The sequence below is a fragment of the Mobula birostris genome, chromosome 4 (genome assembly GCF_030028105.1).
Source record: "Mobula birostris isolate sMobBir1 chromosome 4, sMobBir1.hap1, whole genome shotgun sequence".
Lineage (NCBI taxonomy): Eukaryota > Metazoa > Chordata > Chondrichthyes > Myliobatiformes > Myliobatidae > Mobula > Mobula birostris.
In genome coordinates this window covers 36350181-36366716 of record NC_092373.1, presented here as the reverse complement: position 1 = coordinate 36366716, position 16536 = coordinate 36350181, and the positions used below count along the sequence as shown (strand labels likewise).

Below are 16536 nucleotides of genomic sequence, written 5' to 3'. Positions count from 1 at the left end.
TTGGAGGTCCAATGTCTGCAAGTCCACTGGATGCTGGAGGCCTGGACAGCCTCTCACAGGGTTGAAGGCCTGTCTGTGGGTGATGGGGAGGAGGAAAAGGGCTTGCTTTGCTGTCGTTGTTTTGTTGCTCTTGTTGTATTGTTGTTGTTGCTTGTGTTGCTCTGCTGAATAGCGTGGGCGTGCAATGGTGGTACGAGAATTTGGGACGACACTTATGGGCTGTCTGCAGTACATCCTTAGTTTGGTTGTTAACACAAATTATGCATTTCACTGTGTGTTTCAATGTGCATGTGATAAATAAATGAATCTGAATCTGCATCTGATATGAGGTCCTCAGTTTTCACACCGTAAATAGGTTTCTTTCTGTATCATATGTGAACACTGATTACATGATTCCAAATCTACTCCAACATTTCCAATGTCATAGCTGTTTGCTTGTCTTACTGTCCTGTTGCTGCCGGGAAGCAGCATTGCCTCAATATTTATGGTACAGTACACCGTTTGGGGGACATAGATCCAAGAAACAACATCAGAATGACATAGATAGAGAAAAGTTAAATTTCACACATGTTTAAGGTAAAGAGAGACTGGCTGATGATTATATTGATCTGAAATTGCACTGTGCAGTTTTTTTTGTATTACATCTCTGGAAGTACATTATTTTTCCAAAACAAATACAATAATGACCATTTGGAGATTGTTTCGCATCTTACCTATCTTTGATTTGCGGCTCTGTTGTGATCCATCCTCATTGGCATTACCAGCCTGGGCCATCCTTCCTTCCTCACCTTCTCACCTTTCCTGCCTAGGCTTGTTTGAATTTGTTGTTTTCCTAATGCTTCCCCCTCTTTTGAGCTGGCAATCTCGGATCCACACTCTAGTTGCCATCCCATTCCAAAAACCCCTGCATCCACTCACCACCCCACTAGTCCACAAGATTTTGATATCCTTACCGCAGGGACAACACTGGCACAATTGGTCCTCCACTACTGATCCCTTTATTCCAGATCTACTGGAAGTACTGATATACAAGTGCATTCAATCATGGCTAATGTATTATTCTGTCTCAAGCTCAATTTCCTGCCTTCGCCCTGTAACTTTTGGCAATCTTACTAATGAAGAAACTGCCAATTTCGGCTTTAAATATACCCAATGATTTTGCTTAACAGTTTTCTGTAGCAATGAATTCCACAAATTTACCACCCTGTGCTTAAAGAAATTCCTCCTCATCTCCATTCTAAAGGGATGTCCTTCTAGTCTGAGGCTACACCCTCTGGTCCTTGACCCTCCCACTAATAGAAACATTCTCTACTCATCCATTCTTTCTAGGCCTTTGAATATCTGGTAGTTTTCAATGTGATCCTTCCCATCATCCTTCTAAACTCCAATGAGGACAGGCCCAGTGTTATCAAGTGCTCCCCATACATTAACTCTTTCATCCTGTAGTCATTTTATTAAGCCTCCTTTGGATCCTCTCCAATGCCAGAATATCCTTTCTTAGAGATAATGCCCAAAAATTGCTCACAATATTCCAAATATGGTATGAGTACACAGCCTCATAAAGTCTCAGCATTACATCCTTGCTTTTATGTTCTAGTCCTTTCATAATGAATGCTAACATTGCATTTGCCATCCTTTCTAACCCAAGTCAACCTGCAAGTTAATCTTAAGGGAATCATGCACTAGGACTGCCAAGTCTCTTTGCACCTCTGGATTTCTGAATTCTCTCCCAATTTAATAGAGTACACCTTTATTCCTTCAAAAAAAGTGCATGACCAGGCACATTGCGACATTGTATTCCATCTGCCACTTTGATGCCTATTCTCCCAATCTGTACAAGTCCTTCTGCAGCCTCCTAGCTTCCTCATTGTTATCTGCCCCTCAACATATTAACTTGAATAAATTTTTTCCAGGTACCTAACGATCTCCCTACTTTTTTATGTTATGATTGGTCCAGAATTGAACCATTCCATTGGCGCAAAGGTGAAACATAGGCCTTGTTTATAAAGAGAAAATGCTGAAGAAATGGAAAGAAATAGAGAAAGCCTTTCAAGTCTCTGAGCTTTCATCAGAATTAACTTAAATAAGGAATCGAGCATGTTCTAAGTTACAGAATAAGGCAGTTTTGGAGAGAAGTGGAGGTATTTTTGATGATGGGAGCCAAAGTGAGCCTTTGATACAAACAATGATACTACTTCCTGAGGGAACTTTATAAAGGCTTGATAATTGCAGCTAATCTGTCTGGTAGTTTATATTGTATGGATCGTATTTATTTTATTTATTTTTTTAATATAATTTTTATTAAATTTTCAAAATGAATACATAGAAAATAAAATCTACCCCCCCCCCATATATAGTCCTACCTAAAAAGAAAAGAAAGAAAAAAAAAGGAACCGCCTGGGTATTGGAAGGTTTCCACATGCTCCATGGGATTCAAAATAAATTTAATATACTTATTCGTTAGTTTCCCCAAGGGACCAAGATCTTTATCGGAGCAATTAAATATGCCATCCTATCTTTTGTAAATAAGGGCGCCAGATATTCAAAAATGTTCCATATTTATCTCTTAAATTATAAGTAATTTTTTCGAATGGAATAGAACTAGCCATTTCATTGTTCCAACGATTCATACTTAACTACGAATCAGATTTCCAAGTAACAACTATAGTCTTCTTAGCTACTGCCAATGCAATTTTTATAAATTCTTTCTGATACTTATTCCATTTAAGTTTTGGCTCCAATCTCTCTTTAATTTCTGATGTTCTGTTTCTGTTAGATGCGTTTCCTGTAAAAAGGCTGAATCTATCTTCATTTTCTTAATATGTGTTAAGATTTTTCTTTTCACTGGTCCATTAAGCCCATTAACATTAAAACTCAAAAAAATTCAATAAATTAGTCATTATTTTTAACAAAGTTACTCCAATCTAAAACATTACTTAGCTCCTCAACTCTCATAGTTCCTTGGGGAACCTCTTTGAACTTCACCATGTTGCTATGCTTTCCCCTCCCAATCATCCAGGCAAAAAGAAAAAAAAGATAGATGAGATATAAAAAAAAGAAAAAACAAAATACCCCCCCCCACTAATGTTGTGAATGAAAGGATACACAACACTACCCCCCTCCATTTTGCGGGTCGTGGCTAGAGCCACGCTTGCACACATGATTAGCATAGCAATTGATCAGTGCTTCTTCCAGCTCCCCCGCAACAAAAAAAATTATATATATATATAAAAAAAAATTAATGTTACTATTCCCAACTAGTATTCCTCAAATTTTAACCTTACTTCCCCTCCCTCATATAATTTGTAATATATTTATATATTCATCCGCCTTCAAAAATCCAACAAGTCCATTCTTTGACCCAGTCTTCTTCTTCAATCCATCTCGCTTCCCTGGTTTTGTTCTTGTACCTGGTGAATATTCAGAGAGTCTTGCACAAACTGCTCTGCTTTCCAGTACTCATCAAAAAATCTTTTTTCTCCACCAGTCAAAGAAATCTTCAAGGTTGCAGGGTAACGCAATATAAAATGATAACCGTAATCCCATAGGATTTTTTTCACTGGGTTAAATTTCTTCCTTCTCTTCAAAAGTTCATAACTTATGTCAGGGTAGAAAAAAATTTTGTTCCCTTGAATCATCAATGACCCTTTTCTATTCTTGGCAGCTTGCGCAGCTGCCTGTAGAATCCTTTCCTTGTCTTGAAATCTTAAGAATTTTATTAAAGTTGCTCGTGGATATTGGTCATCTTATGGTTTTGGTCTTAGAGCTCTATGTGACCGCTCAATTTCAATTAATCGGTCCTCCTCTTTCATTTGCAAAACTTCTGGGATCCATCTTTGAAAGAATTTTATTGGATTTCCTCCCTCCATACCTTCTTTAAGGCCAACAATTTTAATATTATTAAGTCTACTAAAATTTTCCAACATGTCCACTTTCTCCAAGAGTCGATTTCTTTCCGTGTTCCAGACAAGCAGATCATTTTCTGTTTTTTTCCACTCTATCATTAATATGCTCCATTTTTCTTTCCATCTCCTGAAGCTTCTTATCCATTTTATCCTGTCTTTTCATAGCTTTATTATAGCACATCTTCATGTCTCTAAGCTCTGCTCTTACTTTTCTTACTTCAGCCATTAATTGCAATAAAGCCTCTCTTATGTCTCCATCATCTCCTTTAGTTCCAATCTCTTCCAGTTCTTCCTCCTCTTCTTCATCTGTATTCTCTGCGGTATCTGATTCTGACTCTGAGTCACTTTCAGTTGCAGTGGCTGTCGGTTCTTGTAGTTTGAGTTGTATCGATTTGCGCATGCGTTCTTCTTTGCGCATGCGCATTTCCGGCACCTTCTTTCGAGAGACCGCTACCGCCGCCATTGCTCCCTGTTCTACCGTGGAGATAGAACGCATCTCCTCCAAAAGAGATCTAACCTGAGTCCGAGGCTCCATCGCTGCAGTAGGCCCTTTTTTCTTCCCATCTCGCGGTGGCTTCGCAACAACAGACTTCTTCTGTTGCAATTTAGGAGGTATATCGTAAAGTAGTCTTGCAAAGTTATAAATAGTTTTCGGAAAGTATTTATTAACTTTGTTTTGTTTAAACGGTACTTTGCTAATTTTTTACGGGAGAGCTGGATTTACACGTCTCAATCCCACGTCATCACGTGACGCCCCCTCCGATCATATTTATTTTTGAGTTAAATGGCAGCTTATAATTTTACTTAACATATTGGAATACGAATGTGCAGCATTTTAGAAACCACATGGATTCTTCTTTTATACCTACAGAAAGTGGGAACTTTTCTTGGCATCCAACAAGCTCCTCTCCAGTGTTTGCCATAATACAAGCCAATGACTCGAAGGCTACGTCTGAGCTCGGATTGACACTGACAATATGCAACTGTAGCATCAATTCAACATGTGATTACACCAGATCCATTATAAGCATGCAAAACAACAATACCATGTTTGTGGTAAGTTAAGTCAAAGTTATAATTCATAAGGAGGTGAGGTAATGTTATAGGTATATAGGACCTTAGTTAGACCCCACTTGGAGTGCTATGTTCAGTTCTTGTCACCTCACTACAGGAAGGATGTGGATATTATAGAGAGAGTGCAGAGGAGATCTACAAGGATGTTACCTGGATTGGAGAGCTTGCCTTATGAGAATAGGTTGAGTGAACTTGTTTTTTTCTTCTTGGAGCAACGGAGGATGAGAGGTGACCTGATAGAGAGGCATTGATCATGTGGATAGCCAGAGGCTTTGCTCCAGGACTGAAATAGCTAACACGAGGTGGCACAGTTTTAAAGTGCTTGGAAGTAGGTACAAGGGAGATGTCAGAGGTAAGTTTTTTACACAGTGAGTAATGGGTGCATAGAATGCACTGCCAGTAACAGTGGTAGAGATGGATACAATAGGGTCTTTTAAGAGACTCTTTGATAAGTACATGGAGCTTAGGAAAATAGAGGGCTATGCGATAGTGAAATTCTAGGCTGTTTCTAGAGTAGGTTATGTGGTCGACACAACATTGTGGACCGAAGGGCCTGTAGCGTACTGTAGATTTCTATGTTCTATAACATAGCTATCAGTAAGAATGCATTCTCTCTTTAGAAGCTCTAAAGTAAAAGATGATCAACTGTGGTCACTTTTCATGTGAATGTGGAAAGGATGTTTCCGATACAGGGGAGTCTAGGACCTGACGGTACAGACTCAGAATAGGAGGACGTTCCTTTAGAAGAGAGATGAGGAGGAACTTCATTAGCTAGAGGGTGGTGAATCTGTGAAATTCATTGCCAGTAACGGCTGTGGAGGCCAAGTCATTGGGTATATTTAAAGTGGAGGTTGACAGGTGCTTGATTAGCAAGGGTATGAAAGGTTATGGGGAGAAGGCAGGAGAATGGGGTTGAGAGGGATGATAAATCAGCCATGGTGGAATGGTGGAGCAGACTCAATAGGCCAAGTGGCCTAATTCTGCTCTTATGTCTTATGGTCTATTGATCAGACAATTCTGTCTTGGAGTGAGAAATTCATTATGGCAATGCTTGCTTGTGGGCCAGACAGGGGAAAGTGACACAATAATTGGACAATAAAAGCAACCGAGATCATTTATCAATCATCAACATCTCTGTTCATCATTTAGGTTGCGGCATGTAATTGTACTCCTGCATATACTGGTGATTACTGCACTGAGGATTTCGATGCTTGTGAAGACAATCCATGTTTTGTCAATGATACCTGCAAAGACCAACCTGCACCACTGGAGGGTCATACTTGTGGCCCATGTCCAGACAATTTACAAGGAGATGGAGAAAAATGTTATGGTAATTAAAATGCCTCTTATTGTCTGTTTATAATAAGCATGCAACAGGAACTAACAAAATAGGTACATTTGAGAATCAGAATCAGGTTTAATATTACCAGCATATGTCGTGAAATTTGTTGACTTTGCGGCAGCAGTACAATGCAATTGGGGTAAAAAAAAAGCGTGATTTATAGTTAGTGTATATATATATTAAATTGTTAAATTAAAAAAGTAGCACAGAAAATGGAAATTAAAAGAAAGGTAGTGAGGTAGTGTTTAACGTCCATTCAGAAATCGGATGGCAGATGGGAAGAAGCTGTTCCTGAATCGTTGAGTGTGTGCCTTGGTGCTCTGTGCCTCCTTTGTGATGGTAGCAATGAGAACAAGGCACAACCTGGGTGATAGGCTTCCTTAATGATGGACGCCACCTTTTTGAGGCATCGATCCTTCAGATAATAATCCTTCTACAGGAACCACATAAACAGCAAGACAATATTGAAATAGTAATAAATACTCTTAAGTTAGAAAATCATAATCAGGTTACATAAAAGTCAATGAGTATTACAGCAAGAATCATGATTGAAAAATTCGATTGGATTTCTTAAGAATGTAGCTTCCAGTATAGAGAAGAGTAAAATGGTTGATGTGATCCATGTACATTTTCAAAAGGTATCCACTGAGTTGCTTCAGATAAAACTCATGACATCACATTAATGTATGAGTTCAGAGGGATAAATAGTTGATATTAACAAAAGTAGAGAATGGAGATAAATTGATCTTCAAGTTGTTGGCTATGAATACAGCATGTCAAAAAAAAAACCCTAGCTGGTGCTTATCTTTTTAATCTTCCATACAAAATCCAACCAAATCTGTCTACTTTTAAACAAAGGAAAACCCTGAAGCCTGGAGCACAAGCTATGGTGTGTTTTTCTCCGAAATTTCACTGTGATTGCTGGGTTACTGAGTGTAATTGAAACAGTGGTCAATAGGTTTGATATTACTGAATGTTGGAGCCAGTTAAATGGCTTTTGTGGTCTACTTCTATGAAGTTATTAAACCCCAAGACAGATCTTTCTAATGACACAATTTACTAATGTGGATTTAACAAATGCAGATGTATATTGATACTGATCAGTGAATCATCACTGTGGAGTCAGGGTGAAAATCCAGTTAGAGGATGAGGTCAGTGTTGTTTGTGGAGATCAGGAAAGCGAAAGACTTTGGGCAAGGTATGAGAGACTGGGAATATAAAGTTGATTTTATGGAATGGAGGGGAGACTTGGTAAGTTAGACAGGCCAGGGAGAAATGGAATCATACACTTATTGGCCACTTTATTAGTTACATCTACACACAAGCTCATTAATGCAAATGTCTAATCAGCCAATCACTTAGCAGCATCTCAATGCATAAAAGCATGCGCACGTGGTCAGGAAGTTCAGGTCAAACATCGGAATGGGGAAGAAATGCGATCTAAGTGACTTTGACCATAGAATGGTTGTTTGTGTCAGACGGGGTGGTTTGAGTATCTAAGAAACTGCTAATCTCCTAGAATTTTCATGCACAGCTGTCTCTAAAGTTGATAGGGAATGATGCAAAAAGCAAAAACATCTAGTGAACAGCAGTTCTGTGGGTGAAAATGCCTTGTTGATGAGAGAGGTCAGATGAGAATGGTTCAAGCTGACAGAAAGGTAGGTAACAGTGAGTTAAATAACTATGCATTACAACAGTGGTGTGCAGAGGAGCAGCTCTGAACACACAGTACATTAAACATTGAAGTGAATGGGTTACAGATCACAGACATACACTCAGTGACCACTTTATTAGGTACCTATGAGTGTATGTTTATGGTTGGGGAGAGTTTGGCCAGGTGTTCGAGAGAGAGAGAGCTTAGCTGGAAGTTTGTGAGAGAAGAATTGGCAGATAACAGAGTGAATAGGAAGAACAGGGAGAGATAGTAAGATTGGCAGAAGGGTAAGAGAGAAGTTGGTAGTGAGATGAGGGTGAAATAATAAGGCAGGATTGTAATTATGTTCAGTGTGAAGTAGTAGCAAGAGCAAGAGCTCTTAAAGGTGCCATCTTAGATGGAAAGCATGTAGTTTTTAAAAAAGACCATCCCGAGATGCTTCCTGCTATTGGACTCCATTGGATTTAACCGAGGATGAAGCAGCTCTGGTGTTGTGAAGGTTTCTTTTGAAATGAATTACATCCAGGTGTGCATTGTATAGACTGCTTTTGCAACTGCATGCTCTCAGGATTCTGTGTGCATTGACACGTTGCAGGCACAGATGCCTCCAGAAGGAATTGCTCATCGTTATAGAGCAACTATTCATACACTGATCCAGGTCTTGTTGCTTGCATTTGTAGATTTGGATGAGTGCCAGGAAAATACAGACACTTGTGAGCAGATCTGCACAAATACGTTTGGAAGTTATAACTGCAGCTGTGAAGAAGGTTATGCAGTAAATACAACAAACAGTTCCATGTGTGATGGTAAGTTACCAGAGCTTATTATCTGAAGAAAAATTATCCTTTATGGATGAAAGGAACAAGGAAAAACATACTTCATTGTTCAAACCCCTTGAGGTGCTCATTTTTGGAATTGGTCATATTGTCATTGTTGCAGCAAATAATTTTGATCGCTGTTTTAATACATTTGCTTTGTGATTTAATTGAATCATGAAGGTAATTCAATTTGTTTTTAATAATCCTAAAAATTGTAATGCAATAAACACACTCTATGAGGGTTTTCAATGAATAATCAAAAGCAGTGAGTTTCTCGGCCTGAAACGTCGACTGTACCTCTTCGTAGAGGTTCACCAGCAACTTTAATGTGTGTTCCTTGAATTTCCAGCATCTGCAGAATTCATCGTGTTTGCGTTTTTAAATTCACTACTGCGAAGCCTCTTCCAGTGATGCCTACACTGAAGAAGTTTAAATCTTTTCTTTGACGGGAGTTCAGTGAAACCATCTTTCACTGCTCCCCATCTGTAATTTCTTCGGCTCTTCAACTTTTCAACCACATTTTGCACCTGTCCAGCTCTTGGCTCCATCCCTCCCCCTCCTGTCTTCTCCTATCATTTTGGATCTCCCCCTCCCCCTCCCACTTTTAAATCTCTTACTAGCTGTTCCTTCAGTTAGTCCTGACGAAGGGTCTCGGCCTGAAACGTCGACTGTACCTCTTCCTAGAGATGCTGCTTGGCCTGCTGCATTCACCAGCAACTTTGATGTGTGTAGTTTGCATCTTAGGATCTCTTTGCCCGTCGTAAACGCTGTAGAATCTATCTGAGTTTGTACTTTATAACAAAATCTCAAAACAATTTTGTTTGAAACCAGGACTTTATTGCAGTTAATGATCATAGGAACTCTTTCACCAGAGTCTTCAGCTACATTAGAAAAATCAAACTTCCATGTCTACAACATCCCTCTCTTCCACAGTATGCCTATTTATAAATTAGGGCATACAGTACACTATGTTCAAATCCAGCATGTAAAAATATCACAGACTATTATGCATTTTATTACTTCTAATAGGCAATATTGGGAAGGGACGGGGGTATGTAGGCAAACTGAAAATTTCACTAATTTAACTCTTCTTTCAGACATCGATGAATGTAGTCGTCCATCTACATGTCCCGAGAATGCAGACTGCATTAATGCAATGGGAAACTTTACATGTGTGTGCCAATCTGGATACAATGGAAAGCCATACGAGTTCTGTGTTGGTATGGTATTTTTCTTTATATTGCCATTTAATATGTAAATAATGAAGACTAATCGTAAAAATGTGAATATTAAGGTAAGTGCATATGAAATCTTCTACAACTGCAGTTCTTCATAACACTCAGAGCTAGTTATTCTCATTTCACCTGCAGCATGCAATGCATTCCTGTTTAAATAGAACAATGTATTCTAATGGTTGAGACCCTGAATTCTATTGGTTTCATGGAGACAGTGTTATAGTATTGTTACTTCCTGTCCAAAGTTAAAGTAAACTATGAGCTGATCACTGTTTTTAAAGAAACAATTAAAAGTGGCTTCCTTTAACTGGCTACGTTCATTACATCAGATAATTTATTTAAATCCTTGTAAGTCATAATTTTGGAATTGGTTTCTTTTTAGATATGGAGTTAGTCCTCTCCACGAATTCATTTCTTATGTGGCACCAAGTCAACGGTTCATCTGCTCCATACTTCATTAAGAAACCAAAAATCTTTCTGCATCTTCTCAACTATACACTTTAATCCCAGATTATAAAGCATTCCTAGATTGTTCATTTTAATTCCTATTTAGTCCAGTAGTCATTCTAATGTACAGAGTTCCTAAAAAGTTATCTGTATTGTGATTTTTTATAGTCAGTAGATATCACAAACCTTTTATTTCTCATGTTATGAATAGGAAAGATTTTAAGGCCAAAAACATCTAAGAAATTTCTAATTCATCCCGACCAACTGAAATATATCCCATGTTGTTAAAAGAAGAGGTAGTGAAAATTCGGTATCTTTTTACAAATTTTCAGCCCTTCCTACTTACAGGAGTGGTGCCAGAAAACTAAAGGGCAATTGATGTAGCGTTGCTTTATAAATGGAAGGGTTTATGCTAATTCATTGGGGCCTGGTTAGTTTAATGATGGTGGTGAACAAATTTTTGTAATTAATTCTGAAGAAAATAGAAGCCTTCAATGAGAAAGGCACAGATTAATCACTTTGCCTGACTCTCAGTTATTTTGACTATACTTCCCACTCTGTCACATGTTAAAATGTTATTCCTTTCTCTCAGTTTATCTGTCTCTGCTACATCTTTTCTTAGGCTTTCCATTCCAGAACATCTGAGATGTCCTCTTATTTTTTCCCAAAAAATAGGGGTTTTACCTCTGCTGCCCTTACCTGCATTTCCACTGTCGTACCTGGGATAGGATTCTCCTTGACCTTACTAGACCCGAAGAAATCCCTCGGTTCCTCCATGTAGCCAAGAATACTGCCATTAACCCTGTATTCTGCCTTCAAAATCAACCTTCTAAAATGAATGACTTCACAGTTCTCTGGCTTGAACTCCATCTGCCCAGCTGTGCATCCTGTCAATGTCCTAGTGTAACCTATGACTATCTTCCACACTTCCCACAGCCCCACCAACCTTTGTGTCATCTGTAAACCTACTAGCCCATCCTTCCACTTCCTCATCCAGAGCATTTAATAAAATCATAAAGAGCTGGGATCTCAAAATAGATCCCCATGGAACACTACTGGTCACTGGCCTCCAGGCTATACCCCAACCTCACCTGGTCTTGCCTATACCTGTCAGTTTATACTCTGACCACTCCCCCCCACACCCATCTTCTTATTCTAGCTTCTGCCTCCTTCCTTTGCAGTCTCATAAGGGTCTTGGCCCGAAACGTTGATTATTTATGCCCCTCCATAGATGCTGCCTGACTAGCTGAATGCCTCCAGCAGCTTGTGTGCTGCAAGTAGACTAGAAGTATTTTCTTCCCTCGGAATGGTGAAAATTTACATCCTAGGAGTCTGAAGTCCCTTGATCAATCATTAATCATAGTCAAAGCTGACTTTAACAAATAGTTGACATTCAATGGATATCAGGATAAAGAAGAAAGTGGAGTTGAGGCATGAGAATATCCAAGGCCAAGTTGGATACCAGAGCTGGTTCAAACGACCATGTTGCTACCTTGTGTTTCTATTCTGAAGTTCATTTCTTTAGATTTTCTTTCAAGGATGCCTTTTATTACGTTGCTTAAGATTTACTACACTTAAGAAATAATCTTTCACTTTAATTTCATTATATTTTCATCCCATCCTCCTTTTCTTATTTCTAATTCTGTTCCTCTGCAAGACTTGTCTTAAGTTATACATTCAAAGTTGGACTTGTTTGTTTAGAATGTTTAAAACATGTACTTAATTGACTGGATTTTTTTCCTACTCACTGCTTTCACTCACTAATAGAGCAGTCTACACTGTAAAATACACAGAAAACTTATTAATAATTGTATCAAAGTGGTGAGATTCATTCCTTTGTTGAGGATTGCAAAATCCAGGCAAACGTATTTATAATTAAGCAGACTACAATCATGATGTTAAATTACTTATTCTTTCAGATGTGGATGAATGCATTGAAAGTACTGACTGTTCAGGGAATAATTTCATCTGCACTAATACCAAGGGCTCTTTCAACTGTACGTGCAGAACGGGATATGGAGGGCCCAACTGCACAGGTGAGTACACAAGTGTATTCCACTGGAAAAAATAGTTTTGAAACATTGTTATTCACTTTTTCTTTTTGTTAAAAGTGATGGAATCACAACTTGCTTACATTAAATTTGAAAAAGATGAAACAGCAAATAATTCTGATGTAATAGGAATCAATGTTTACTTCAGTGGGGTGTAAAATGTGAAAAATAAACTATAACTGACAGTTGCAAAGTTACGTACTGTCAACATGATACAGTAAATCATGTATCTTCATGTCTGGCCATTGTATGCAGTCACCTCTCTCCTTCAGGCGTTCCTTTGGCTTGATCTACATTTCTTACATGGTCTGCTTTGCATGTAGTAAGGAAAATTTTTGTTTCCATAGTGAATAAAGTTAGCAGAGAACATGTGAAATATCATGGCAAAGGTGGGTGTTGCAATCTTTAATGGCAGATGATAAATTTTGTAACATATATTTTCATTGTTGGGATAATGTGGGGGGGGGGGGGGTTGGGAAGCAGTGTTAATTATTAGCCATGTAGATTCCAGCTCCAGTGTTCCTGGATGAGGATTTCTAAATGTCTCATGTGATGGAAAGTTGGAAGATTTTCGGGGTAGAGGAGGCCTAGATTTTTTTCTTGAGCCCAAAAGAACATTTCATAAAAATTGAAGCCAGCCAATTAACAGTAGTTAGGTCACTTTACACAAAAATACAGCAGTTCAAGATACTGGTTCATCACCACGTCATTGAAAGCTGTTGGTGAATGCCAAGACATACTTGCTTTGTCATCAATACCTTCAATGACCAAATTTTTAACTGTCTGCTCTCCTGATCTCTTTTGGTTGGATAAGGTTACAATTGGCCTCCATGTGGCAGGAATTCCCAACTTAATCAGTGCTCAATGCTTTCCTTGATATATGTTCACTTAGCTCTTATACAAGCCCAATGGTTCTGAATTCCTAAATACCTTCAGATCCCACTCTTCTATTTTCCTCTTCACATCTCCATCATTTCCAAATCTCTCAGGTTTCTTCTTTTTCCTGTTTACAAACATTTGCTGTCCAATCTTTGTTTCTCCCTATATTTTCTTTTTGGTTTTGCCTTCAAAATTTTCCCATACTTGTCATATTCCCTTCTTGTCATCACAAGTTCCTCCTAGTCATCTCCCTGCGCTCTTATTCATTATCAAATCTTTCATTGTCTCTTTGAAATGTGTTTCCACTCTCTACATGTTTTTCAGATACTTCATCAACATGTCTGAGTCATTTCTTAAATTGACTCTTGTCTTAGACGATCCTAGTTTCAGATCCACCCTGATTCATTTCACACCAATTGTTGCCTTTCTCTTTGTTGTCATGGTACCTTTGTCATTCAGGGGAAAATAGTAATACAACTTACGGTACATAGAACAAAAAAAAAGCAGATTAATATTTACCAAGTGATCTTGAGACTACTAAATAATGCATCCTACGACTTTGTTTCACAAAATTTAATGTTTTTGTCTTTATTTCATATAAATATAGATATTGATGAATGTGCACAAGGTCAGAACAATTGTGCTTTGAATTCCAAGTGCAACAATACAGAAGGCTCATATGTTTGCAACTGTAATAGTGGATATGAAGGTCCTAACTGCACTGATATTAATGAATGTACCAGATTTCTGGATAACTGTGACAATAATGCCAAATGCCAGAATACACCAGGTTCATTCGAGTGCTCCTGCATGTCGGGATTGAAAGGAAATGGAACATTCTGCGAAGGTATGTGACCCTCAGCTATATATTGGTTACCTTATATATATATTTTCGTAAGAAGGCTAATAATATTATAAAGTACATTCTGAATTAAATACTTGCATGATTTCGGAGTAAATTTTTTATTTCCCTAAAATTTCACGGACTTTCTCCATGTTTCAGTGTGGTTTCTGACCATCTTTGACCAGCCAGGGGTCCAACTCCATGCACCTGTTGTGTGGCCCAATATGACAAGGGCTCTGACATCTTAGGAACAGTGGCACTCACTGTGTAGGTTTCTTTTAGCTGGTGATCCTCGGCCCCAGGTTTGAGGGCTGTCGACGCAGTCGGCATAACTGGGGCCAATGAATATTTGTGAACATCTTTATCAATCACAAGTGCTCAGCAATGTTCCAAATATGTACATTGAAGGATAAGAAAATTTAACATTATATATTTTATCATTATACTTCAAAAGCTGGAAAACACATCAACGCTAAAAATTAGTTCAAACCATTTAAAATGAGGTAATTTGTGAAACAAATACTTTTTCTTGGGTGCTGCCTGTCACTGTTCATTTGGTGAAGCACCATTGCTCTTGTACTTGGCTTTGGTTCAGAGTCAGTTTTGCCAGCTTTCAGAGAAGGGAAAGCTGTGTTTGAACACACTGTCTTGTTCAACTCTGTCAGAAATAAACTGGAGGAACACAGGGCAGGCAGAAAGGCAGAAGTTTCAAGTGCTGATACAGACCAGTGGCATCATTGGAATTCAAGGATACCTGATGTGGCTTGGCATTAACTGTCGGGATTAACGAGACCTACCTTCTTTTATAAATGAAAGCACTAGTAAATTCAGACCTGGCTGTAAGTTCAGAGCTGCATAGCACCTCTCCTAAATTTTAAAATGTGACAAGTATCAGAATCATCTAGCCTAGAGTCTCACTAAAATGAATCAGTTATGAAATCAAAATGAATATAAAAACATAAATGTTTTAGTAAATAGAATCGTCTCATGGCATCATCTTTGTTACAGATATTGATGAGTGTACAAACCAAACAGATAACTGTTCTGCAGGAGAGCGCTGTGAAAACAGCTTTGGAAGCTATATTTGCATTTGCTCTGCAGGATACAGGAGAGTAAACAGTACTTGTGAAGGTAGGCATCAAAAAGTCTGTTAATTTCTAGCATGCTTTAAACTTTAGAACTAATAATTCAATTTTCTCCAAAGAACAACACTGGAACATATGCCTTCAAATATTGTGTGCTCAACAAATATTAGCAGATTATATTTTTCTTCCACAGCAAGAATTAATTTTCTCTCTATTTTTGATTGTCCATATAAAACATATCAATGCTAGCAAAAAGCAATGTTGTAGACATTATAAAATGGAACGTTATTAGTCAGTTACTTTCACTCTTTTATTGTAACTGAGGCAGAAAAAATAACAATTGGTTAATAGCACACTATTTTGAAACACTTTTTGTTCATTTCCAATTATTAAGGATTTAAAAAATAAACGCTTTGCTCAATTATTTTATTTTATTATAATTTCAGATATTGATGAATGCCAAGACATGGCATCTTGTCCAGGGAACGGCCAAGAATGTGTTAATACTGAAGGATCTTTTACTTGTGAATGCAGAAGTGGATTCCAGAATATAAATGAAACATGCAAAGGTACTTGTGAATTGCCAACTGCTTTCTGCTCAGGCAGTGGACAAAAAAAAAATTGATGATCACCAGGTTAGGATTCAAGTTTGCTTCGTCAGTGTGAAAGGATCTGTGCCGCTGGAAATGATTCTCAGTTTACAACAACCATTGGCTTAAAGACTTGTTAAATTCATTCAGCCATTTATTGTATTTGGGAAATTCATAATGTTTTAAATATCTAAAGTTACATCATTTCACTCTGAGAACATACCAATGTAGATTACAGTCCTGGTGTTTGAGAATGATGAAATTAAATATTGCACATCAGTGGAGAAAACAGAACAAACTTTTCTGTGCACATTCTACATTGTGCTTATCATCAAGTCAGTAATAAAGGGATAATCTAAAAACAAATAGTCCTTAGCTGATTAAGATCATATGACATAGGAGCAGAAATAGGCCATTCCGTACATCATGTCTGCTCCAAAGTCACTTTATGAGTTCCTACATGATTCACATCAATTGCTCACCTCGTAACATGAACTGCAGAGTAAGGTTTTGCGTGTCAAAGAGAACATACAGCAAAGAGACCAGTCCTTTGGCCCACCAAGTCTATTAACATCATTAAAATGCCCATTTCTATGCCAATACTACCGTAAC

At 38.1% G+C, this 16536-nt stretch overlaps 1 protein-coding gene across 1 annotated transcript in view; it reads left to right on the top strand.

Annotated features, from left to right (window-relative positions):
* Positions 1-16536, top strand: part of LOC140197010 (uncharacterized) — a 227344-nt gene that overhangs the window by 25523 nt on the left and 185285 nt on the right. The window contains exons 10-17 of the mRNA XM_072256942.1: positions 4777-4961; positions 6129-6309; positions 8656-8781; positions 9891-10013; positions 12395-12511; positions 14013-14252; positions 15258-15380; positions 15781-15903. Coding sequence (XP_072113043.1) covers positions 4777-4961; positions 6129-6309; positions 8656-8781; positions 9891-10013; positions 12395-12511; positions 14013-14252; positions 15258-15380; positions 15781-15903 — 1218 coding nt within the window. The remainder of the gene's footprint in view (positions 1-4776; positions 4962-6128; positions 6310-8655; positions 8782-9890; positions 10014-12394; positions 12512-14012; positions 14253-15257; positions 15381-15780; positions 15904-16536) is intronic.